At 33.9% G+C, this 26,408-nt stretch overlaps 2 protein-coding genes across 2 annotated transcripts in view; one reads left to right on the top strand and one right to left on the bottom strand.

The window, feature by feature from the left end:
* Nucleotides 1-310: 310 nt before the first annotated feature.
* On the bottom strand, nt 311-673 carry LOC139494255 (uncharacterized). Its single transcript, XM_071282425.1, has one exon. It carries the CDS (start codon nt 671-673, stop codon nt 311-313), a length of 363 nt encoding a protein of 120 aa, XP_071138526.1.
* Nucleotides 674-1,557: 884 nt separating this feature from the next.
* Nucleotides 1,558-26,408, top strand: part of LOC139495563 (C-type lectin domain family 4 member E-like) — a 44,529-nt gene continuing 19,678 nt past the window's right edge. Inside the window, exons 1-2 of the mRNA XM_071283829.1 lie at nt 1,558-1,952; nt 2,270-2,317. Of these exons, the coding sequence (XP_071139930.1) occupies nt 1,700-1,952; nt 2,270-2,317 (301 nt within the window). The 5' untranslated portion in view covers nt 1,558-1,699. The remainder of the gene's footprint in view (nt 1,953-2,269; nt 2,318-26,408) is intronic.

The following is a 26,408-nucleotide window of genomic DNA, read 5'->3' as shown; positions in this document are numbered from 1 at the left end:
AATTTTAATCCCTTTATACATGAACAGCACATTATACATACGTTATGCAAATAAAAATAATAATTTAAAAATACGACCATCGACATTTTAAGTGCAATAATTAATGCCAATATGAAACTAAAAATAAGAATAAAATTATCTTTTTCATGTGAAAAAAATAAAGTACTAGTACTATTAAGATAAAATATTTTTTCAAAGTAGAACGTTGAAGAAATTTTCAATAAATATAATTATATTTAGCATTGAATCTAAACATTGAAAAGAAAAGGAAATATTTTTCTTTGAAAACAGATAAAAAAAATCCCGATAGTTACCTTGTTTTTTTTAATTTAAGGTAGTTATCTCTCATGCTACGAACAGACGTCTCGCTAACTTTCTTGCTGAGGTCACTGGAAAACTTGCGTGCAGCTCTAGCAACGCCATTCTCGACTGAGTATCCTGCAATTTTAGCACGTGTTTCGTCATCATAATAGTTGTAGTCTCCCCGTTTGCGACTTCTGGTTGGAGTAGTTGGAAGGCTAGTAGCAGACTTCATCGTGTCAATACCGTCTTTGGCTGCTTGGGTTACAAGAACATCAGGTTGTGTACTGCATTGAGATGGATCGGGCAAGCCTGGTGTGGCAGGAGCTTTCACCTTAATACTACCGGACTTTAACCATTGTTGATGCGACATTATTTGTTATGAAGGAATCATATTCCCTAGAGTATATATAATAAAATTGTGAGATGAGTAAATTTATATCATTGTTTTATGGCTTGGGTTCCAGCTTGTATGGCAAACTTCGTTAGCTCGTTCCTTACTTTTGATAATTTTCTAATTACTTCTTATTATGTCTTGATTAGGAAAAATAACTTTCAATCAGTTGTACATCAAAAGGCCTTTGTATACCTTTTAAAATTCTAACGACAAATTATAAATTGTAAAGCAAACAAATCATTAGTTGCCTTTCTTCACGCTTGTGAATGAATACTTAAACATAGAACGATTAAGGGAGGATTTTGAAATTTCAAAACATTTTCAATGAATTACTATTTTTGTTTAACTATTCTTCATACAGAGATCCACGAATTTACGTATCTGAAACATTTTTTTTTAATTTTTGAAACAGCGAACCACGAATTTACGTATCCCATGAAATGCCCTTTTCACTCTATCCACGAAAATTGATACCCACGAAAAAAAATGAATCCACGTAGTGTAAAACCATTCAAGCGGGAAAACCAACAGGCTTATCTATGTAAAACTCGAGAACGAGAAACATTAATGAACCACATCAACAAATGAAAACCACTGATATAGAATGACTTGTGGGTTATATATACATCAATGCGACATGAACACAAAGATAAAAATAACCAAAATGTTGATTTATATCACAGATTCGTTAAAAATAAATGTTGTAAATGCAATAAGAAAACAACATCATCACATAGCTATATATAGGCCAAGCATTTGTTTTTATAATAAAACTTACATATTTAAATTGACTAAGTGAAAACTATTTGGTATGTAAATTTTCGACCACATGATCTACACTGTAACGGATACCCTTGAGGCATTATGTATATTTGACGCACTGTTTTTTTCTACTTTTTATTTTTGGTCATTACAATTAATCTAAAACGAACTTATTCAAATACAGGAGAAAGTACTAAGGTGTGTAAACAAATTATGGTGTGTTAAGTTTGTAATTAGATAATGGGCGAACAACATGGAAGCATGTATGAAATACCGATGAATAACCGGGATTCACAAACACACGCATATGAAATACCGATGAATAACCAGGATTCACAAACACACGCATATAGTACCCTGACTACAGAAGGAACTAATAAAACTGCTGACCTTTTTAGAGCAAGTAGAAAAAGAGATAAGATATTATTGCTCCTGATAGTACTGCAGTTTATTTGTTTATCAGTGGCTGTTGCATCCATTTTTCATTTCTATGGTAAGAAATTTTTCAATCTTTCTCTTAGAGGATAAATTGAATTTCCAACCATCAAATCACCATTTGATACCATCGGATCTTAAAATACAATATGTGTTTTATATAAGCAAACGCTAACTTTTACATCAAAGTCCCAGTTTACTTTAAAGGTGACGGCTAGTTTTTCTTTTCAATCTTGGTATCTAAAATTTCATTTTTGCATTACAAAATGAGAAATATTTGAAACAAAAAAACTTAATTAATTGATTATTTTCTAGCTGTAAAAAGATTAGATATTTTATGAACATTAGCATTCTGGTTAAATGTATTGATTGTAGAACCACATGGATCAAAAGACGAAAAAGGAAGTCCTGGAGATTTAGGAGGTATACTATTGATTATTTCTGGGTACATTCATTTTCGTACCACAAAACAAGTTACTTTTTCATGCTTTTTTGGCTACGTTGTTAGCTCACCAGAAACTGTTTTTTTTTATGCTTAAATCAAAGTACATTACATTCGATAGTTTATATTCTTCTAATGTCAATTCGTTATAATTGATAATTATAATTTGGTACACCCAGGAACATGTATATTGTTAGATATACTGTTCCTAGGTACAGCAGACTCGATTTTCGTCTACATAAGACTCATAAGTGGCGCTCAATTCAGAACAGTTCAGCTTGATATATTCCGTGCATTTTTTCAATAGATTCAAAGAAAGGTGTAAATGTTATGCTTTTGGTATTCAGATAGATAGTTTTATTAATTGAGGTACCAAAACATATATTTTAAATACAATGATATAAAGCAAAAAAAAGGACATATGCAAGTTGAAAATACCGTTGAAGGCTGCACTTTGATTTGTAACGGTTTACTTTTTTACAAATTCTGTTAGATGGAAAGTTTTCTCATTGACACGGATGTAGCACACCTTTATATATATATATATATATATATAAAAACATAGACAAGGTATAATTTGCAGTTGTCACTACACATAGGCAGACATATACATACATGTATATTAATTTACCGTGATTGTATGATCTAACAATAGATTACCATCCTGTAATTATACTGAAGAGATAAGTAGATGATCATTTCTTTACACTTAAAATAATACCTTGTTTATTTTATCAGATATCCTTGTTTAATTTCTACGAGAAGGTAAAACCTCCCGAAACAAAAGCTTATTTTCATAAGCTATAGTTAAAAGAGGGGATAAGGTCTTTGTGCAATGCTAGTCGGTGTTGTATAAGTTAGAAATGAAAGTGCAAGTTCCAGCCCCGCTCGAAGAGTTTACTAATCAAATCTTCTCTTACATCGTTATGTTGATTTTCTAGGCACTTTATATGTATGTATTAATTCATATAATTATAAACAAGTGTCAATACTTAATCTGGGTGTATATAAAAGTTAAACATGTTCTTTCTAACGGGACCCATTTATGTTACATGCTTAGAACTATTAATGCTATATTTATAATAGATTATGTCCTTTGCATGCAGCTTGTATTGATAAATATTACATGCATGACAAGTACTAGCACATGTAAATGTGGTTATGAACGCCGTGTTATGGACATGTATATGTAGTTCAGGGGTATAGAAAAAAATGACAGAACTTTCTTATACTTTGCCAAAATGAAGATTTTACTAGGTTTTTTTTCAAAACAATGATAAAAAGTAAGGGTCACCGCGCTATTTTTCACGGTACGAGTCGTTTAAAATTGCCAAAATTTGCTTAAATTGTTCATGAAAAAAAAAACATTTTTGTGCATAAAAAGAAATCTATGAGACATAATTTTGGAATAAAATATGAGAAGAAGGTGTAAATGTTATGCTTTTGGTATTCAGATAGGTAGTTTTATTTGAGGTACCAAAACATATATTTTAAATACAATGATATAAGGCAAAAAAAAGGACATCTGCAAGTTGAAAATACCGTTGAAGGCTGCACTTTGACTTGTAACGGTTTACTTTTTACAAACTCTGTTAGATGGAAAGTTTTTTTCATTGACACGGATGTAGCACACCTTTATATATATATATAAAGGTGTGCTACATCCGTATATATATATATATAAACATAAACAAGGTATAATTTGCAGTTGTCACTACACATAGGCATACATACACATACATGTATATTAATTTACCGTGATTGTATGCTCTAAAAATAGATTAGCATCCTGTAATTATACTGAATAGGTAAGTAGATGATCATTTCTTTACACGAAAAATAATACCTCGTTTATTGTATAAGATATCCTTGTTTAATTTCTACGAGAAGGTTACACCTCCCGAAACGTAAGCTTATTTTAATAAGCTATAGTTAGAGGAGGGGGCAAGTAATAATAATTAATTTGACACACAACTTGTTCATGGATAGAAACAGATGCCTGCGTGCATTACAAAAACATCTCCAATAAAAACCTTTCTGAAGAAACTCCCCTACAGTCTACACATTGAAATAAAAAAAAAAATATATATAGCGTTCATTATTTTACATAAATAAGGGACCGGTCAAAATTTATCGTCACATAGGACCGGTGCAAAAAATAAAAACATTTAATAAAAGTTACAACCCTATCGCTTTCTGACTGAAAAAAAAATGATGTCCTATGCCAACTTAGTAATAAAAATGTTGGTGTCCTATCCTACTTTTCCAATGTATTGTAAATAAAAGTATACTTAATAGAGGCATTTAACATATGTTGTCTTTATAATATGATCAAAAGCAACAGTTTCATGTTTTATTTTGTTGATTCACATACAATTACAGGCATGGCATTATCATAAATTATACTATGAATATAGCATTGAAAAAACAAAGACATTGCATAATGCAATCAAACCACAAATAGGTGTTTGTTAATTAAGGGGGTAGACCTTGGTTCAGGGAGATAACTCTTTAAATCAGTTATGCGTTTGTAAAAGTCAAGTTTCGTCAATGAATTTTAAGCATTTACCTGAAACAGATTGGAAATAATCTATGTATCCAAGAAGCTTAGAACATATTTATGAAAATGGCTGACACAAACGTACTGATGATTTTAAGAGTTATTTCCCTTAACCTAGGTCTACCTCCTTAACCTAAAAAATTAATGAAGCTGCATGTATCTTATATAGAATTTTATCAATACCTTTAAATATTAATTATAAAAACAAGCTCCAGGAGAAACATGACACTCAATAGCATTTGGTTGAACTCTCTCTATATATTTTAACCTGAAGACCCATAGGTTGCCTTGGAATGTGTTTTTTATTAGGAATGGTAATAATTGCTTTAACATTTTCCCACTTACAGAAAATGTACCTGATGTGACCCCCGAATTTTTGCTACTTTGTTGGATGATGTAATGTACATGATGTACATGATGTATGTTTGTTACACTTCACCATATAAGTGAAATTAAATTTTACAGCAAAACAACAAAAAACTAAATGACATTGGATTCAGTAAGCTTGATATATATCTATGATAGCTGCATAGTTTGATGAAAATCCAAGTTGAATTTAAAAAGTTATAAAAAAAATTAAAGTGTACTATCTCTATTTTGTTCTAACTGAAAATTCTAGCTTTTTTGACCTAGATTAATTTAATTCTTGAATTTGACAGCAATACAACAAAAAACAAAATGACCTGGGATTTAGTAAGCTTAATATATATCTAAGATAGCTGCATAGTTTGATGAAAATCCAAGTTGATTTGAAAAAGTTATTAAAAAAATTAAAGTGTACTATCTCTATTTTGTCCGAATTGCAAATCCTAGATTTTTTTACCAAGATTACTATGATTCTTAAATTTTATAACATACAATAAAAAACTAAATGAAATGGGATTCAGTAAGCTTGATATATATCTAAGATAGCTGCATAGTTTGATGAAAATTCAAGTTGATTTGAAAAAGTTATAAAAAAAATTAAAGATTCCTATCTGAATTTTTATATAATAATTTTTATTTTTACATATTGTATATTATACTTGTTATTTTAAGTTTTGTTATAAATGAATTAAAAATTATTTCAAAGTAATCGTTAGAAAAAAAACTTGTGTCCTATGGATATTATCTGTGAAAAAAGTGATGTCCCAACAAAAGCGATTCCGGAAAAAAGTATCTGTCCTACTGCACTTTGCACCGGTCCTATGTGTAGATAAATTTTGACCGGTCCCTAAGGCCGTTAGTTTTCTCGTTTGAATTGTTTTACATTGTCTTATCGGAGCCTATTATAGCTGACTATGCGGTATGGGCTTTGCTCATTGTTGAAGGCCGTACGGTGACCTATAGTTGTTAATGTCTGTGTCATTTTGGTCTTTTGTGGATAGTTGTCTCATTGGCAATCATACCACATCTTCTTTTTTATATATAGCCCTTTCCCCCTCTAAGTCCAGATACATATTATCATGACCTATTTTTGAGCTACATGTACATGTATATTATTTTTAACTTTTCTTGATCCTCAGAGACGTTGCAGGAGGGCAAACATGAAAAAAGAATAAAAAGCCTTCCAGGACGTTATAATTTATTTGAACTAAGCCACCTCTTGTTTTGCTACATGAAGAAAAAAAATCACCTAATTGCAACAGCAGAACCAGAGACCCCGTGACAAGTAGAGACATAAGCTGTTATACTCCGGAACTAGCTCTTTAATAAAGACAATTCAGGATAAATTGGAACCAGTTCCTAACCCATGTTACAACAATAGTCCTATGACATAGGACTTCACTGTATGGGGCGTGAACTTCATATTTAATACTATCTATAATATGTGCTCTCATATATTATGCCGCAAATCATTTTACATTTAGGATTCGTTGCTGAGCTTTTTTTACTGTTCTCATCTCCGAATCCCTTAAATAGATTTTTTTCAAGCCCCACAGTAGTTCAATAATTACTATATGTCATTGCTTAAATAAGTATGCGGGGCATATTTCAAAACATATTTTATCTTCAGGAATTTTAAATGATTTACTTCTCAATACTGTATTGGGAAAGGAAAGGGGGGGGGTATACAAGTTTAAATTTAGATATTTGTATAGGGATGTATAAATGCGAATATTGGCAGTAATGGTTATGGAGTGTGTGTGAGGGGAGGGTTTCAGATCAAAGATCGTTTCTATAATTCTATATCTTTTAGTTTTTACCATTTCACTATATTCTTTATTCTTTGATCTCTATTATATTTGTTCTAAACATGCGTGACATATTTGGCACTGGACATAAGGCGACCGAAAATCAATCAACTTATTCTGTATATTTTATCATTTCTTTATTATGTTATCTATAGGTTTGGTCCCGCCCCTTATCTATTTTTTGTTTATACATTTGATAATCCCATTGTTTTGGGTAGGAGCAAGGCGTTTTTAAAAACATATTAATGGGTCGCGTTTGTTTTTGTTTTTTTTTTGTTCTTCGCAAGTGAGCTAAAAGAAGTCTATTTCTGTTTTTTTAGCATTTGGAAGATCTTCTGGCTCTCTTTCACCTCTTCTTTTTTGATAGGTTATTAAGACGGCAGAGGCACATAACAAACATGGCGTCGTTTAGTATTTATAAATGAAATTAATAAATTTATGAATGCAGATATAATAGAATGTGAGCTGTTTTATAAACGTGTTTATGGTATGACAGTAGGACGATAAGCTGATATAAGAACTACACGCACAATAACTGTAAAGGGACAATTATTTGATATTCTAGGGAAGGGATTTTGATTGATTAGTGTTTAACGCTACTTTCAACACTATTGGGCTATTCCGTGGTGGTCAGTTCAAATTTATAAATGAAGGATGGGGAAGGGAAGGGAGGGCATTATTATTCATTTCAATATGTCGCTTATCATGCCTATTTTTCAGCTCTTACCAGGCAACCATATTCATATATGAAATCCTTCTGTCCCCCACCCGAACAAATAAATAAATATAAAATGGCTCTTATTTAACACAAGTTTAAATTGATTGATTGTATGTTGCTAATTTTAACACCCAGTGACATATATTTCATGCTTGTTCATCAAAAACACGAGTTTATAAGTCAGGTATATAATATAAAAACGAAGAGATGGAATGTGATTGCAAATAAGGCAACTATCCACCGGAGTTTAAAACATGAAGTGGATGTAAGCAATTATAGACAATCGTAAGGCCTTCAACAATGACAAAAACCTGATACTGTAAAGTCGTCTATAAAAGGCCCGACATGAAAATGTAAACAATTCAAACGAAAAAACTAACAGCCTAATTATACATAACAAAACAATTTACAAACTATCAAATATGAGTCGAGACATGAACCAACGACAACCACTAAACTACAGGCTCCTGACCTGGGACAGGTAAATAAAGAATATGGCAGGGTTGATATAGAAACTAAGATGTTGCATGATTGCAATGAGACAACTCTCCACAAGAGACCAAATGACACAGAAATCAACAGTTATAAGTCACCGTACGGCCTTCGACTATAAGCTATAGTCAGCTATATAAAAGGCCCCTAAATCACAAATGTTAAACAATTCAATCGAGAAAACTAACGGCCGAATTAATGTCCAAAAAAATGAACGAACACAAATATGTATAACAAAGCAACAAACGAGAACCACTGAATTACAGGCTTCTGACTTGGGACAAGCACATACATACAGAATGCGGCGGGGTTAAACATGTAAGCGGGATCCCAAAATCCTCCCCCTAATCTGGGACAGCGGTGTAACAGTACAACACCATGTTTGTGAGCACTCAATCCATCCCGAATCTGGGACAGTGGTGTAACAGTACAGTAAAATAACAACCTGTACAATCAGTTGCAATTAGATTAACTCAAAAGATCGGAACGAGACACACACAAAAAAAAACTAATTTTAAGACAATAGACACAAAGCACCGACAAAAGAGTATTTGCAATTACTGGCTGAAAGCTCAAAGCTAATAACAATTAGAACTGAAATGAATCTTGTTCTTCCAGATTGAGTTGTCAAACAGTAGACAACGTGCGACAAACGCTTTAAAAAAAGAAAAGAAAACAGTCTGAGAAACGTCTAGTTTACGTTGTATATAGATATAAGAAGATGTGGTATGAGTGCCGGTGAGACAACTCTTCATCCTAGTCATAATTTGTAAACCGTTATAGGTCAAAGTACGGTCTTCAACACGGAGCCTTAGCTCAAACCGAACAGAAAGCTATAAAGGGCCCCAAAAAAATGACTAGTGTCAAACCATTTTAAGTTTAATCTATTTAAAAAAAAAGCCATACTTGCATATAAATTAACATATACCGTGGCAATGGAAGTTTTTGAAAAGTGGCCCGAAAGTTGTGACCATCGAAATTTTGCAATAGAAATACAAGTTACGACCACAAGATTTTAATAAAACAGCCAGTGCAGGACTCGCACGAACGCCAGATTTAGTTAAAGGGGCGATATTCTGAAGCGTTTTTTTTATTACTGGTCACCAATGTTTAGAAAGAAAGGGGAGAAATCCAAACAATTATCGACCAATCACAAACGTTGTTGCAAATTTGACCTTAAAACGTCAAAGAATTTCCCATAATGCAACTATTGCATAGAACTAAAAAACTATTATACCAATTGAATAAAAAAATATTGCATGCAAATGATTTTTTATACCAATTAAAAAAAATATACCATTCAATTGAAAAAATATTGCATTTAAATGAAGAAATATACCAATAAAATATAAGTTATTGCATTTAAATGAAAATTATCGAATTTTTGCAACCAATACCATGCCATAAGCTGGCTTCTAGGATGACATACATGTAGTTTATTGGTTTTTGGAAAGTTTGCCAAGCTTGCTATTGCTACTTTCCTTAGGCGTCGGCCTCAAACTTCCGGTGACATACTATCGCAATATTCTACTCCAAGATAATGAAGTTCTAGCGTTTGGATTCTGATTTTTGGAAGATTCTTTCGAAATTAGGAGTATTTCTCCTCTTTTGACTAAAAAAATTACAGCTTGAATAAAAAAGAAATGAATCAGGTTCACCGACGATTCAAATGAATTTAATTTCATTTTGAAAATGAGTATCACAAACATTACTTCGCGGATCTGCCATGCGCTGAAGAGAAAATCACAAGAAATCTACACGAAACTGCGGTTTCATTTGTGAATATTTATTGATTGAACATTTTCCCGCTCTACTTTTACTATATGTAACGTAACGTACGTAAACGTGGTAAAAGCCCGAGTGTATCGAAAGAATAGGGAATGACTGATTAAAATGCGAGAACAACTTGACATTTTGACCAAGCCGTCGGATAATTGACAAGTGATAATCGTTTGTTTAAAGGGTAACCGGACGAATAGTACCAGGACTATTTGTCCGGCCAATACAATGCTCATGTCACTATAATATTTGAGTGCGCGTGTAATATTATCTTCACCAGCACCAGGGGGTAGCACATGTTTGTAATCTTTAGTGTTAGGGCCTAATCTTGTTACTGGTAATTGAAATTTTTGTTTTCTTCATACTAGTATGTATAGCAATGTAATTAAAATATTAATCTCTGATTACGTTTTACTTCATATGTAGTATAACGTAATCAGAGATCAATATTTTAATTAGATTGGTATATATATAGCCCAATGTGGATAACGAATAATTAGAAAAAAAATCATATATATCCCATATTTTTTATATAAGAAGAGAGAGGAAATTACTTATAAAACATCTTGGGTAGTGTTTGATTCGTGCATTTGAAGTTAACGTAAAGGATTTTGTTTAGCTAAAAAAGGTACAAAATTATGTCTGTAGCTGTCAAAGAGAATTATAGACCCCTTGACATAAATGTATCCATATTTTGAGTGAAAGGTGAGAGATTTTTCTATAATGCCCCCCACTCCCCAAAAAAAGTGAAAATCACTTTTTTTTAATTTTATTTACGTGAGGGGGTCGGGGTGACACGGTATGCTCGATTTCCCAAATTTCTCTTTTTTCTCCTGATCCCATCTTTGTTGTTCTGTGTATATCATTACCTCACTTTTTATAATCCTATTTCCAACATCCCAACTTCAAGTTTGTAGCCTCAATCGCCCTCCCCCTTATATACCACTTCGAGGGCTACTTGCAAGATTCATTTTTGGAATATAACTAAGCTAAATTTCATTCAGTTAGACATGCAATTGTAAAGGTCTTTCTCAACTTCTTTTGCTTTGAACATCTTTTCCACCATTTACACAGCTGTAGCGAGTCGAATAATTTTGTAAAACTATAGTTCTCCGATCAATTATCTTTCATTTCCCATTTTCCTTGTGATTTCAATTTTTTTAAGTCCCTTTTATAAGATTATATCTTTCTTGGAAGTTCATAATATCGTGTTCCATTGTCAAACTCCGAAAACTGCAAAAGGACAAGGTATGATTCAATCCATCATTAGTCTATGTATGAAGAAAGATTTTGTATCTTCCTTATAAATATTGCCAGAACGGCTTCGAGTGGGATTCCGTCTTTGGGAACGATTCACAATGCGGGGTACTAGCTCTTTATTCACACACAAGTCGGCAGTTCAATACAGTAAACATAAACAAATTGGTAAAATCCAAATTCATTTAATAAAGTCCAAATATGAAATAATAGTGTTACAACTTAGTTATTTTAAATCAAAAACAATGTATATGAATGCGATGGAAAATCCGAACGCAGTTCATGTGCTCTCGTTGGCATGTCCAAACGGAGTCCTTATATACAAATTTATCTTTCTTTAAATACCAAATAGAAGTTGCTATTACAACACAGTTTGTAATGGTCATTTCGTCAACAGAAATTAGATAACAGATTGATTACGTTTATCAAAGACAGTTACGATAGGTGATCAATCTATCGGTAAATTAAATTATGTGTGTATTTGATATGACCGTATAAAAGTTGCATAACGAACTTGTAAGATGTTTGCATTAGCTTAAAGTTTAAAAGGTTATTGACAAATAGAAATTTACAATCTTACATGTTTCAGGTGTAAACAAATATTTCGGACATGTAAATTCATAGCGAATTTTGAGATCATTAATAGTATTGAATAAATTAAATATTCCTGCTGCATACGAAATGTACACAAAAGAAGTCAATATAATTAGACAGTTTGAAACATAAAATTTAGTACCAAAGTAATGTGTGACATATGCATAGTGACTTAAAAAAATGTTGAACATTTTGTGTTTATGTGATTATTTAGTTGCCTAGCAACGGGTTTTATAAAACGAACTATAATATCCATCTTTATTGCAATTGCCCAAGGAAAAGACTTCTGAATCTATTAAAATGAATGTTAATGTGTTACCAAACACTTGAATATTTACTATTGTTAGGTCTATCATTTTAAAAAGTTCTTAATAGTAATCTAGCAATCACAATGTTGCCTAGTGACCACACAAAAGTACTTTTTTTTTATCCAATGTTATCCATAAAAAAAAATGAAAAATTCAAATGTTTTCATACAACTCATATTAAGTCGACTCCTATATTGATAAATTAAAAAACAATGTTTGCATGAAAAAAACAATTTGATTTTGTATCTATATAATCCGTCAAATCAACCCGAGTTTTCCTTAGCAACGCATAGTTAGTTTTAAGTAAACAGTTGAAGAACATTTAAAAAGATGTTTAGTATCACTGATTGTAATGTTTAAGCTTGAAACGTGGAACTAAAGGATATTTATGAGTACCTTAAGTGCAGATGTGCAATTCTAATATAATTCTTAATTCAGTGTTTCCATGGTTAGGCAGGAACGTATCCATGATATAATATCTTGCTTAGCAACCATCGCAAATCAGATAAAATAATTTTTATGCATATCTAAGTTTGTATTTTCATATAAAAGAGAGACAGCAGATACATATATTTTTTAGTTTTGCATACTGTATAATAATCTAATATTCTTTGCTGCTAACAACAACTTATGACAAGTACCCCCCCCCCCCCCCCCCCGTTTTCACAATGTTTATTTTTTTCTCTAATGTTATTTCTAAAACAAAATCAATTGTGCATGATCTGATTAATAGACAATGTTATTTATGACTATAAGGTTTCAATTAATTTCCGTATTTTTTTTCTTCGCCCAAAGATTGAATAATTTAACTTAAATAAATGGAGAATGTGTCCATTGGCATAGGGACTCAGTTGATTCCCCCCGCTAACATATAAAGATATACAGAGACATATCTCAAGAACTTTAAAAGTGACGCTACTAAAATTTGAACTTAAACTGAGTTTTGTGGCAATAATCATTGTATATGCATTTCATAACATTGAATTGAGACAAACTCAAGTTAGAGATCGGAAACAAAATATCAGATTTTTTTTCATTTGTGAAGGAGCATAACCCTAGAACAGAAAAAGGAAATCACCAAAATGCATACTGGGTCTGTGTTTTGTGGTAATAAGCATTGTTTATAAGTTTCATAATATTTGGTTGAAGCAAACTAAAGTTAGAGAACGGAAACGAACAATTCAGCAATTTTGCTTTTAGTAAAGGGACATAAAGTGGCGCCTTCAACATTCAAACTCTTTCTGTGTTTTGTGGTTATTAACAGTGTGTATAAGTTTTATATCATTTGGTAGAGACAAACTAAAGTTGGAAAACGGAAACAAAAAATTCAGCATTTTTTCCTTTTGTTAAGGAGCATAACTCTAGTATATCAAGTGACGCCAGCAAAATCGAACTGACCTGTGTTTTGTGGTGATAAGCATTGTGTATAAGTTTCTTAACATTTGGTTGAGGCAAACTAAAGTTAGAGATCGGAAACCAATTTCGAACGTACAGACGGACGGACCTACAATGTATGTATGTACGTATTTATAGACAGACAAGGGAACAACTTAATGCTCGCTCCGGTACTGAGAGGACGTATGCATGCTCTTTACTGCATACGTGGAGCACAAAATTAGTTGAGAATTATAAGAGTAGAAATTGTTGATGTGTAAACTTGGCTGCTGACTTTCAAAATTTACATAAACGTCCATTTTTTTAAAACCTTTTACTTGTAAAATAAATTTTATGCAGTAAAAAGTAGTACCATTCATATTATTATTTAGAACATTGAGTAAATTGGTGCATACTGTACACTGTGATTGTTAAATTGATCTACATATTGATATTTTTCAACTGGGGCCGAGAGGATAGGGGGCGATGACTTTGGGTTCTTTTACAGTTTTATTTTTAATCTAAGACAAAAGATGAATATATCATGAAAAAATAGAATAATAACATAGCTATCTTTGGGCAATCCGGAAAATGATAGGAGTCTAGTGGTTTTAGTCATTCTGTTCAATGCATTTATTATAAATAAGAAGATGTGGTATGGTTGACAATGGGACAAATCTCCACTCAAAAGACCAAAATAACACAGAAATCAACAACCGTACGGCCTTCAACATGAGCAAAGCCCATACCGCATTGTCAGCTATAATAGGCCCCGAAATAACAATGTCAAAAGAATCAAAAGAGATAACCAACGGCCTAATCTATGCAGACAAAAATTAACCAAAAACAAATATGTAACACATAAGCAAATGATAACCACTAAATTACAGGAGACGGTTTCACAAATAACTTACGACTAAGAATGATCGTAAGTATACTGAATTGTTCATGACTCACGATCAATCTTAGTCGTAAGTTTTCTTTTGTGAAACTGACTCCATGTCTTGGAACAGGCACATACATAGAGAATGTGGCAGGTTTAACATGTTAGCGGGATCTTAAACCTCACCCTGACCTTGGACAGTGGTGTAACAGTAAAACAATAAGAACTAACTATAAAAATCAGTTAAAAAAAGGCTAAGATCAATAAAAATACAAATAAGTGGACGTGGCCGGGTACTTGTACATTCCAAAAACAAAAAGACACTGAATCTTTTTGTTCCTCATTTTCTAACAGGTACAAGGTGTGCTTCTCTTGAGTAAGGAAATGTCTTTTCTACATCCTTTGAGAAGATACACAAAATACAAGTTTAATATACATTGTCTAAAATTGGAATGGACTGGATAGGGAATGTGTCAAAATGACAATTCATTTCTTTTACAAAAATTAGTTATGTTATCCTTTTATCGATTAACAAGTTGCACACATAGCAGCTTCTCCTTTTATGTTATATTAGAGAAAAGATTCTAAAAAAGAAAAAGTGAAAAGAAACAAAATAAAATAGTCACAGAAAAGATAGTATTATATTTTTTTAACTGAAACTTTTATCATGTTCCTTTGGTATTTCAACCAAAGATGAAGAACTGGATCTCCCATCACTGTATTGGATACCTAAACTACATAAGTGTCCTTACAAACAACGGTATATTGCTGGGTCTTCCAAGTGCTCCACGAAACCTCTTTCTAAATTATCAACATCTATTTTATCAGCAATCAAAGACGGGCTTCAAAGTTATTGTGAAACTGCCTATTCTAGGGGTGGCGTGAATCAGATGTGGATACTTAAAAATTTCAAAGATCTTTTAGAGTACATACAATCTAACTCTCTTTCATCTTGTAACAGTATTAAAACATTTGACTTTTCTACTCCTTACACAAGTATTCCACATTCCAAACTAAAAGACAAATTGAAAGAGTTGGTATTACTTTGCTTCATAAAAAAGAATGGCCAACGTAGATACAAGTATCTTGTCTTAGGGAGGGATAAATCATACTTTGTAAAGAATCACTCTGATTCAAACAAAAAATTCTCTGAAACCGATATTATGAAGATGCTTGATTTCTTGATTGACAACATATTTGTAACGTTCGGAGGACGTGTTTTTCAACAGACTGTCGGCATCCCAATGGGAACCAACTGTGCCCCTCTACTTGTCGACTTGTTTCTTTATTATTATGAGGCTGACTTCATGCAGGAACTTCTTAGGAAGAAAGATAAGAAGTTAGCAATATCCTTTAACTCTACTTTCCGCTATATAGATGACGTTCTTTCACTAAACAATTCAAAATTTGGTGACTATGTGGAACGCATCTATCCCATTGAATTAGAGATAAAGGATACTACAGATACAGTTAAGTCGGCTTCATAACTTGACTTACATCTAGAAATTGACAATGAGGGTCGGTTGAAAACAAAACTTTACGACAAAAGAGATGATTTCAGCTTTCCAATTGTGAACTTTCCATTTCTAAGTAGCAACATTCCAGCAGCACCTGCATACGGGGTATATATCTCCCAATTGATACGATATTCCCGTGCTTGCATTTCCTATCATGATTTTCTTGATAGAGGGTTACTGCTCACAAGGAAGCTATTAAACCAAGAGTTCCAAATGGTGAAGTTGAAATCATCCCTTCGTAAATTTTACGGACGCCATCACGAGTTGGTTGACCGTTATGGAATAACCGTTTCACAAATGATATCGGATATGTTCCTTACGTCGTAACTACAATCCCCTTCCCTTTCATGAATGTGACCTACCGAATTAGACTATTTACCGGATTTGTAATCACATAAGCAACACGACGGATGCCACATGTGGAGCAGGATCTGCTTACCCTTCCGGAGCACCTGAGATCACCTCTAGTTTTTGGTGGGGTTCGTGTTGTTTATTCTTTAGTTTTTTATGTTGTGTCATGCGTTCTATTGTTTTTCTGTTTGTCTTTTTCATTTTTAGCCATGGCGTTGTCAGTTTGTTTTAGATTTATGAGTTTGACTGTCCCTTTGGTATCTTTCGTCCCCCTTTTGTAATGTCAGCTTTTAGCAAGTAACAGCTGTCTGATCAGCTTATATACGAGAGTAGACGCATGGATTTTCGTTTTAAAAAATTAAGCATGCATCTGTAATGTATCTTCGGATTTTGAAAGTCGAATTTTGTTGAGATTCTTATATAGTATCTACGGAAGCGTATTAGGGACATGGTAAAAATAAAATTGGCAGTGAACTTTTTTTTAAAGTCGAAATTTTGACTTTAACTTGAAATTTTGACTTTTTAAATCTCGAAATTTTTACTTAAACTTGAAATTTTGACTTTCTAAAATCTTGAAATTTCGACTTTTTGAAAAACTGTGGTCACTTGAATGACGTTTTTGATGCTGCACGAGACGCGGGAAACGGTAACAGAAATGACGATTTTTTTAAGAGAAGACGCGTTTCACAAAAGATTATTGAACAAATGAGGAATGATAAGGTAAAATCAGCCAAAACAAAAAACGAATTAACTTCGAATTCGTCCCCTTTTTACAATTTTTACACGATTCTTATATGAAAAGTTTTCAAAATTAGAATCGACGATTGCCCGCCTGCCTGCTACCTACTATTGCGTCTTTTGTGTTTTAGAACGAACTAGAATTATTGAGAACCGTGATGGTAAATCTTACACTTTTTACCCCGCCCTGGCCCTCATCTCAACTGCATAGTAAAAGCTTCATGTTTTTCATAGGTTTTATAATAAGCTCGGAATATACTACATGGGTTCCCCTACATATACTAGTATATTGAGTGTCATGTCTAAAGATGATCGACCGTTTGGGAATGGCCGCATATTGTCTCCATATTTCATGGATTCATGTTCTTAAATGCACGGTTGGTGCAGGAATAACTAATTTTCGGAACAGTTAGTTCGTTCTATTTGTCATCTTTTTTCTGGGCTATGGGTTTGTATTTGTCTCGTTATTTTCCTAATTTTTTACTGGCGCTGCATTTGTCGTCATTTTTAGCAATACAAATTAAAAAAAATCTTCGTTAAGTGTTACAAGGGGTTGAAAAAATACCAAAGAGGGCGATTAGATTCATCTAACCCATATATATTTATTTATGTAGTTGATAAAGGTGAAACTTCACACCATTTGGTACTAAAAAGGGGAACAGAAGATCTAATAAAAAGAAGGCAAATCAAGAGACAAAACAAATTCCTGAGACTAAAACTAGACACACAAACGCCAAAATATAAACAAAATAAAACAACTGGACCCGTCAAACGAAAAGGGTGAACGAGGATAAGGACCCAGCAGTTGCAATAAGTATATGCATACTCGGAGTTACTCCAAGGCGTAAAGACAAATATCCCGTATGAAAAGAATCATGATAATACGACTAGACTGACAACCGCTGATATTATCGAAAATGGGAGAAAATTTACCTATACATGTCCGAGTAATGGGATATCGGCTCATAATATAAGGATGTCGGTCGAACTAATGGGGTATCACAACTACTATAGTCACGTGCTAGACTACATGCCCGTGCCTTGAGACATATACATTAACAATGTGGTTGGTTTAAACCATGTTGAACAACCCTCCATAATATGTATTATATGTTTCTGATTTAAACTAGTCCCTAAAAGCTACTTTTTTGTTTGACATGTCATATTTTTGTAAGGGGACATGTGGTTGGAACCCCCTTTTAAAATGGCTACATCCACGCCTGCAGCCAAACTTCAAAACCATATGTGTGGAGTTCAGTAATGCCACTTCAATATGTTTTCAATATCTCTTTATAATCAATAATTAATAAACTATGAAACACAACTACATATATTTTTCATTATTTTAATCAATAAAAAGAGTATAAGATAGTTTCTTGATTTATCCTACAAGTTGATTCAGTGAAAAATAATGTTCATCAATAGTTTCATAAAAAGTTTTTTTATTATACATTTTTGCTACATCAATTGGTTTAACATCTGAATATTCTCTCCGTGTTATACAAATAATGAATAAGATAATCCACTAAACTGTAGGTCAAGTGTTCATAACGTGATTTTACTTTATAATCAAAGGGCTTGTCAGCTCTGAACGGTAAATATTGCTCTCATTTAGCAGTGGGTACTTACTAAATAAGTTTGTGTTGTATAAAGGATTGGAAGGCAATACTATGAGTTGGGAGTTACTATTGTAGTTGGTTCAACTATAATTTTTGACAACGGAATGCAACTCCAATTATAAATCTTACTTTAACGATGACATCATTGAATTGTTTTATACCAAGATACTAGATTCATGCACCTTGCACTAGTTACAAATGTATGTTATTTTCTTGACAAGTATGGTTTTAGATATACATCTTTTTCAACTTCAATATCTTAGCATATGCTTCATTAATGAAATACAGAAATATTATGTGTCGAAAGAATGATGAACCATTGATCATGTTCGGAAAAATGATAATCATCAAGACAGCCACATATGGATTTTGATTGCATGAAAGCAATCGTTACCCCTACTGAAAAGAAGTTTATTTTTTAAACGATTGCTATGTCTTTACCATAGTTCTGTATGTAAGGGTCAACTCGTTCAGTCGTTTTAGCATATAATGTCAACAGACAAATTAAATGTTTTAACAAATTTTAAATTAAAAATATACAAGTAGGCATTATGATACACTTGTAATGTTTGGGGCCCGTTATAGCTTGCTGTTTGATGTGAGCCAAGGCGCCGTACTTTGACCTATAATGGTTTACGTTTATAAACTGTTACTTGGATTGACAGCTGTCTCATTGGCACTCATACCAATAAAAGAAGAAGACGTTACTTAGTTGTAAAACCTGTGTCCGATACATCTGTCATTTTGAACAATATAATATGTTTAAACTTGGTTAAGCCTTAGTTTGCGTTTTGGTCATTTAGCTCTCAAATACTTCCGATTTTGTTTTGAATGTAATTGATGAAAGTTGGCCAAGTGAAGCCCTTCGAACTTTCAAAATGTGATATATCCCTCATTCCCAAAACCGCATATTGATAAGTTTAAATTTTAATGTTGTGTTTCTGTTGTGACGTAGTTCTCTCATATTTGATGTGTTTCCCTCAATTTTAGTTTGTAACCCGGATTTGGTTTTTTTCTCAATCGATTTATGAATTTCGAACATACTTTCAAATACTAATGTTGCCTTGGAATCTTTATTAATTACATACATAATAGGACCGCTGTTTGACTTTCAATGAGTAAAATAATATAACCCGGACTTCAACCGACTGACAGTAGAATTCCAGATTTTGTCGTTTTTAAATCATGTCTAATATTTCAAAATTATCATTTGTTATGTGTGATGGGATTTTATTGGGCTCAGAAATAGTTTCTGTAATCACGTTTATCAGTGAAGATTGATCTTCAAACGTTAAAATGTTTTTAAACATAATTAACATTCATAAAACATGCAAAAACTGATGTCTTACGCCAACATTGTCAGTGATAGAGAGCCGATATTACAATTTAAAAAAATTATGCAAATCGTAATTTGGGGTGAGGTGGTAACTACCAGATTGAGCCAACTGTTGTAGTTTTCAAAATAATAGGGGAAAACAAAAAAATTGTTAAATTTGTCAAGATTATAGGATGAATTAATACAAAAATGGCGAAAAAATCATCATTATAGGAAAATAACTCCACAAAAGGTAGTCAGACAGTTTTGGGGTAAATAAGAACTCATTATTCTCAACAGTTTTTTAACGGACTAGGACAGAACAAAAGGCTGATTGAGCTCGGACCAGGACAGAACAAAAGGCTGATTGAGCTCGGACCAGGACAGAACAAAAGGCTGATTGAGCTAATAAACAATAAAATCATAAAAAATATGTTTTATTGACCTCATTTGTAAAACAGTGTCTTGTGTGCTATTATTTGTCTGTTTGTCTATTTCCTTTTTAGCCATGGTGTTGTCAGTTTATTTTCGATCTATGAGTTTGACTGTCCCTCTGGTACCTTTCGCTCCTCTTTAGTATCTGAAATTAACTCAACAAAAATTCACAGAATTTACTTTATATAATGGTTAAATATTTTATTTTGCAGAGATAAAAAACAAACCAACTTTCTTTGCTTTTCTGAAATCCGACACTATCTTCTCAGGAGACGATGTTCTAAAATTTAATGAGGTAACGACTAATATCGGACAAAACTACAACCAATCCACAGGCGTGTTTACGGCACCAAAGGAAGGCGTCTACCAAATATCATGCGTTATGGTGTCTGTGGGTAGAGGTATTGTTCATTACTGGCTGTATAAAAACGAAGAGACATTTTCATATGGGTATATAAGTCCAACCGCTCATGCGAACTCTAATACACAGAATTGGATACTTGAATTGAAGAAAGGCGACCATGTCTTCATCCAGCACAGAGGGTCTCGAAGAGAAACCGTTCACGGCAGACGTCATTCATATTTTTCCGGTCATTTGTTATTCTAATTTTTCAGTTAGTCATTTTATGATAAATGTTACTGTAAGTTGTTTTGATTTGTTTGTAGTTCAAGCTTAATTCGAGCGAGACTATTTTAATTGTGTGCTTAACGTCAGTGGTCCGAGCAGATTTTAAAATTCTTGATGGTTAAAACTAAAACGACTGTTTAAATCAATGCTCATTTTCTGGATTAATTACTTGGACATGTATGAAATTCTACGGAAGCGTATTAGGGACATGGTAAAGATAAAATTGGCAGTGAACTTTTTTTTTAATGTCGAAATTTTGACATTTCAAATCTCGAAATTTTGACTTAAACTTGAAATTTTGACTTTCAAAAATCTTGAAATTTCGACTTTATGAAAAGTCGAAATTTTGACTTTTTATAAACTCGAAATTTTGATTTTTTTTTTTTTTTAAACTCGAAATTTCGACTTTATAAAGACTCGAAATTTTGAGTTTAGTAAAAGACGAAATTTTAACTTTGCAAAAACACGAAATTTCGACTTTAGAAAAACTCGAAATTTCGAATTGAGTAAAACTCGATATTTCGAGTTTTCAAAAGTCGAAATTTCAAGTTTTTAAGGCGAATTTTAGAGATTATATTTTAGTATATAAAAACTGTGGTCACTTGAATTACGTCATTTGATGCTGCACGAGACGCGGGAAACGGTAACAGAAATGGAGGATTTTTTGAAGAGAAGACGCGTTTCACAAAAGATTATTGAACAAATGAGGAATGATAAGGTAAAATCAGCCAAAGAACGAATTAAACGACATATTTGTGCTCATTTTATGTCAAATTTCAACGCCCTATAGTAGATACATGATTTGGTACAGATAAAGGGGGATCTTGTAGACCGCCCATGAGATCCTGTAGAACGCCCAAAAGTAGATGTACATGATGTACAGATAAAGAGGAATCGTGTAGACCGCAAATGGGATCCTACTATATATAGAAAAAAAGATGTGGTATGATTGCCAATAAGACAACTCTACACAAGAAAACAATTATAAGCCACCGTACGGCCTTCAACAATGTGCAAAGCCTATATATACCGCATAGTTAGCCATAAAAGGCCCCGAAATGACAATGTAAAGCAGTTCAAGCGAGAAAACTAACGGCCTTATTTGTATAAAATAATGAACGAAAAACAAATATGTAACACAAACAAACGACAACCACTAAATTACAGGCTTCTAACTTGGGACATCTTCTTTTTGGTAATATCTGACTACTATTCTTAACATAAACAGCACGTTAAAAGGTCGAAATTCACAAGTAAAAATATTGATGAATCGAAACATAATGATTTCGTAATATTCTGGTCGCAATCCATAAAAAGCTCTTAAAGTGTCGTAACTTGCTATTTCTCATTTAAATATTTTTCTGAGATCCGGGCCCGTCTAACCACTACAGAGGTTCAAAGTTGCCCATTTACGTATTTTTCATAAAAACCAAACATTCGGTACTCTTCGGCATATCCCTACGGCAAATTTCCGAACCGGACCTAGCTTATTTCAAAGGTATCGACGAAAGCTATTCCCCACTTAAATATTTTTCTGGGATCCGGGCCTGTCTGGCCATCACCGAGGTTCAAAGTTGCCCATTTACGTATTTTTCATAAAAACCACACATTCGGTACTCTTCGACATATCCCTATGGCAAAGTTCCGAACCGGACCTAGCTCATTTCAAAGGTATTGACTCTGGCTATTTCTCATTTAAATATTTTTCTGGGATCTGGGCCCGTCTGGCCAACACAGAGGTTCAAAGTTGCCCATTTACGTATTTTTCATAAAAAACACACATTCGGTACTCTTCCGCATATCTCTACGGCAAAGTTCCGAACCGGACCTAGCTCATTTCAAAGGTATTGACTCAGGCTATTTCTCATTTAAATATTTTTTTGGGATCCGGGCCCGTCTGGCCGCCACAGAGGTTCAAAGTTGCCCATTTACGTATTTTTCATAAAAACCACACATTTGGTACTCTTCGGCATATCCCTACGGCAAAGTTCCGAACCGAACCTAGCTCATTTCAAAGGTATTGACCCAGGCTATTTCTCACTTAAATATTTTTCTGGGATCCGGGCCCGTCTGGCCATCACAGAGGTTCAAAGTTGCCCATTTACGTATTTTTCATAAATACCACACATTCGGTACTCCTCAGCATATCCCTACGGCAAAGTTCCGAACCGGATCTAACTCATTTCAAAGGTATTGACCCAGGCTATTTCTCATTTAAATATTTTTCTGAGATCCGGGACCGTCTAACCACAACAGAGGTTCAAAGTTGCCCATTTACGTATTTTTCATAAAAACCACACATTCGGTACTCTTCGGCATATTCCTACGGCAAAGTTCCGAACCGGACCTAGCTCATTTCAAAGGTATCGATCAAAGCTATTCCCCACTTAAATATTTTTCTGGGATCCGGGCCCGTCTGGCCACCACAGAGGTTCAAATTTGCCCATTTACGTATTTTTCATAAAAAACACACATTCGGTACTCTTCCACATATCTCTACGGCAAAGTTCCGAACCGGACCTAGCTCATTTCAAAGGTATTGACTCAGGCTATTTCTCATTTAAATATTTTTTTGGGATCCGGGCCCGTCTGGCCGCCACAGAGGTTCAAAGTTGCCCATTTACGTATTTTTCATAAAAACCACACATTCGGTACTCTTAGGCATATCCCTACGACAAAGTTCCGAACCGGACCTAGCTCATTTCAAAGGTATCGATCAAAGCTATTCCCCACTTAAATATTTTTCTGGGATCCGGGCCCGTCTGGCCACCACAGAGGTTCAAATTTGCCCATTTACGTATTTTTCATAAAAAACACACATTCGGTACTCTTCCACATATCTCTACGGCAAAGTTCCGAACCGGACCTAGCTCATTTCAAAGGTATTGACTCAGGCTATTTCTCATTTAAATATTTTTTTGGGATCCGGGCCCGTCTGGCCGCCACAGAGGTTCAAAGTTGCCCATTTACGTATTTTTCATAAAAACCACACATTCGGTACTCTTAGGCATATCCCTACGACAAAGTTCCGAACCGGACCTAGCTCATTTCAAAGGTATTGACCACGGCTATTTCTCACTTAAATATTTTTCTGGGATCCGGGTCCGTCTGTCCACCACAGAGGTTCAAAGTTGCCCATTTACGTATTTTTCATAAAAACCACACATTTGGTACTCTTCGGCATATCCCTACGGCAAAGTTCCGAACCGAACCTAGCTCATTTCAAAGGTATTGACCCAGGCTATTTCTCACTTAAATATTTTTCTGGGATCCGGGCCCGTCTGGCCATCACAGAGGTTCAAAGTTGCCCATTTACGTATTTTTCATAAATACCACACATTCGGTACTCCTCAGCATATCCCTACGGCAAAGTTCCGAACCGGATCTAACTCATTTCAAAGGTATTGACCCAGGCTATTTCTCATTTAAATATTTTTCTGAGATCCGGGACCGTCTAACCACAACAGAGGTTCAAAGTTGCCCATTTACGTATTTTTCATAAAAACCACACATTCGGTACTCTTCGGCATATTCCTACGGCAAAGTTCCGAACCGGACCTAGCTCATTTCAAAGGTATCGATCAAAGCTATTCCCCACTTAAATATTTTTCTGGGATCCGGGCCCGTCTGGCCACCACAGAGGTTTAAAGTTGCCCATTTACGTATTTTTCATAAAAACCATACATTCGGTACTCTTAGGCATATCCCTACGGCAAAGTTCCGAACCGGACCTAGCTCATTTCAAAGGTATTGACCCAGGCTATTTCTCATTTAAATATTTTTCTGGGATCCGGGCCAATCTGGCCACCGCAGAGGTTCAAAATTGCCCATTTACGTATTTTTCATAAAAACCACACATTCGGTACTCTTCGGCATATCCCTACGGCAAAGTTCCGAACCGGACCTAGCTCAATTCAAAGGTATTGACCCAGGCTATTCCTCACTTAAATATTTTTCTGGGATCCGGGCCCGTCTGGCCATCATAGAGGTTCAAAGTTGTCCATTTACGTATTTTTAATAAACACCACACATTCGGTACTCTTCGGCATATCCCTACGGCAAAGTTCCGAACCGGACCTAGCTCATTTCAAAGGTATTGACTCAGGCTATTTCCCATTTAAATATTTTTCTGGGATCCGAGCCCATCTGGCCACCACAGAGGTTCAAAGTTGTCCATTTACGTACTTTCAATACCCATAACCCAAGATCCTTTTAGTCATGTTTGTATCTACACCCAATTTTATATACTACAGAGTCTATAATATCGTCGAATTTGTGACATTGAAAGACCAGGGGGTCTCACCGTCATCTGAGCGGTCTCCGGTAGGTTTTCACTATATATTTATTCTTTTGTTGGCTTTCCATAGATATTTCTTTTATATTTTGTAACTGTTTTTAGAGTGGCCGGCTTTAGTTTTAGTTTTATATATTATATTATAAATTAAATCTTTGATGAATCTTTGATGTCTTTTTATTGATAAAAATATATATTACATAAAGACAAATATATGCAACTTATATAAGGGTTTATATTCGAGGACAACAAGAATTTACGACAGCTTGAAGGGGTCATAAAACTATTTGCGGCGTAATTTTTCACTCCTGTTACATGTAACTTTGAAAATCATACTTTTTATTGATTTTCAACTAAATTTTAATATTGAACCGACTGCTAGCAGCCGGTTGGATATTGAATATCGAATATCGAATAACAAAGCGGCAGCTAACTTCACATACATATTGAAAACGTAATGAAATTCTTTTAAAATCAGTTCAAGCCGCGAAGTTGTGGAATTCCGCTGTTAAATTATATTTAACTAAGATTTAGCGATTTTTGGAACGTTTGAGTCTCATGAAGTTTTTTGGTTTTTAGACATATCGTCAAAATTTGCTGCTGAAAAAAGTGGCTGCTATCTTAATTGGCCGATAAAAGTGGCTGCCAGCTTGAGTCTGGTACATTTTGCTATTATTCATCAGATACACGAAAGAATTTAAATTATATACTAGGTACATGATTTTGCATCTATAATACTAAAATTACGAGGTCCAATTTGTCAGCCGTCATCACGTAAAAACGACGAATCAAAGAATTCAACTTTATATATAACTAATATAGTACAAAGGTGTAGATTAAAAATTACACCACTCCAGGCCCTTTTGTTTTCCAAGTAATTAATATTGCCAATAATTAAGAAGTTCCGGGTCGAGTCCGATACCGATACCAATAGTATATTCACCTGTTACCGATTACCTTATCTGTACGTTCCGCATCTGACAGGCACACCACCAAACGGTGTATTCAGGATTAATATGCCAGATAGTATTACACG

This window comes from Mytilus edulis, chromosome 11, assembly GCF_963676685.1.
Source record: "Mytilus edulis chromosome 11, xbMytEdul2.2, whole genome shotgun sequence".
NCBI classification, from domain to species: Eukaryota; Metazoa; Mollusca; class Bivalvia; order Mytilida; family Mytilidae; genus Mytilus; species Mytilus edulis.
The sequence above is the reverse complement of the archived record's forward strand: the minus strand, read 5'-3'. Positions and strand labels throughout refer to the sequence as shown.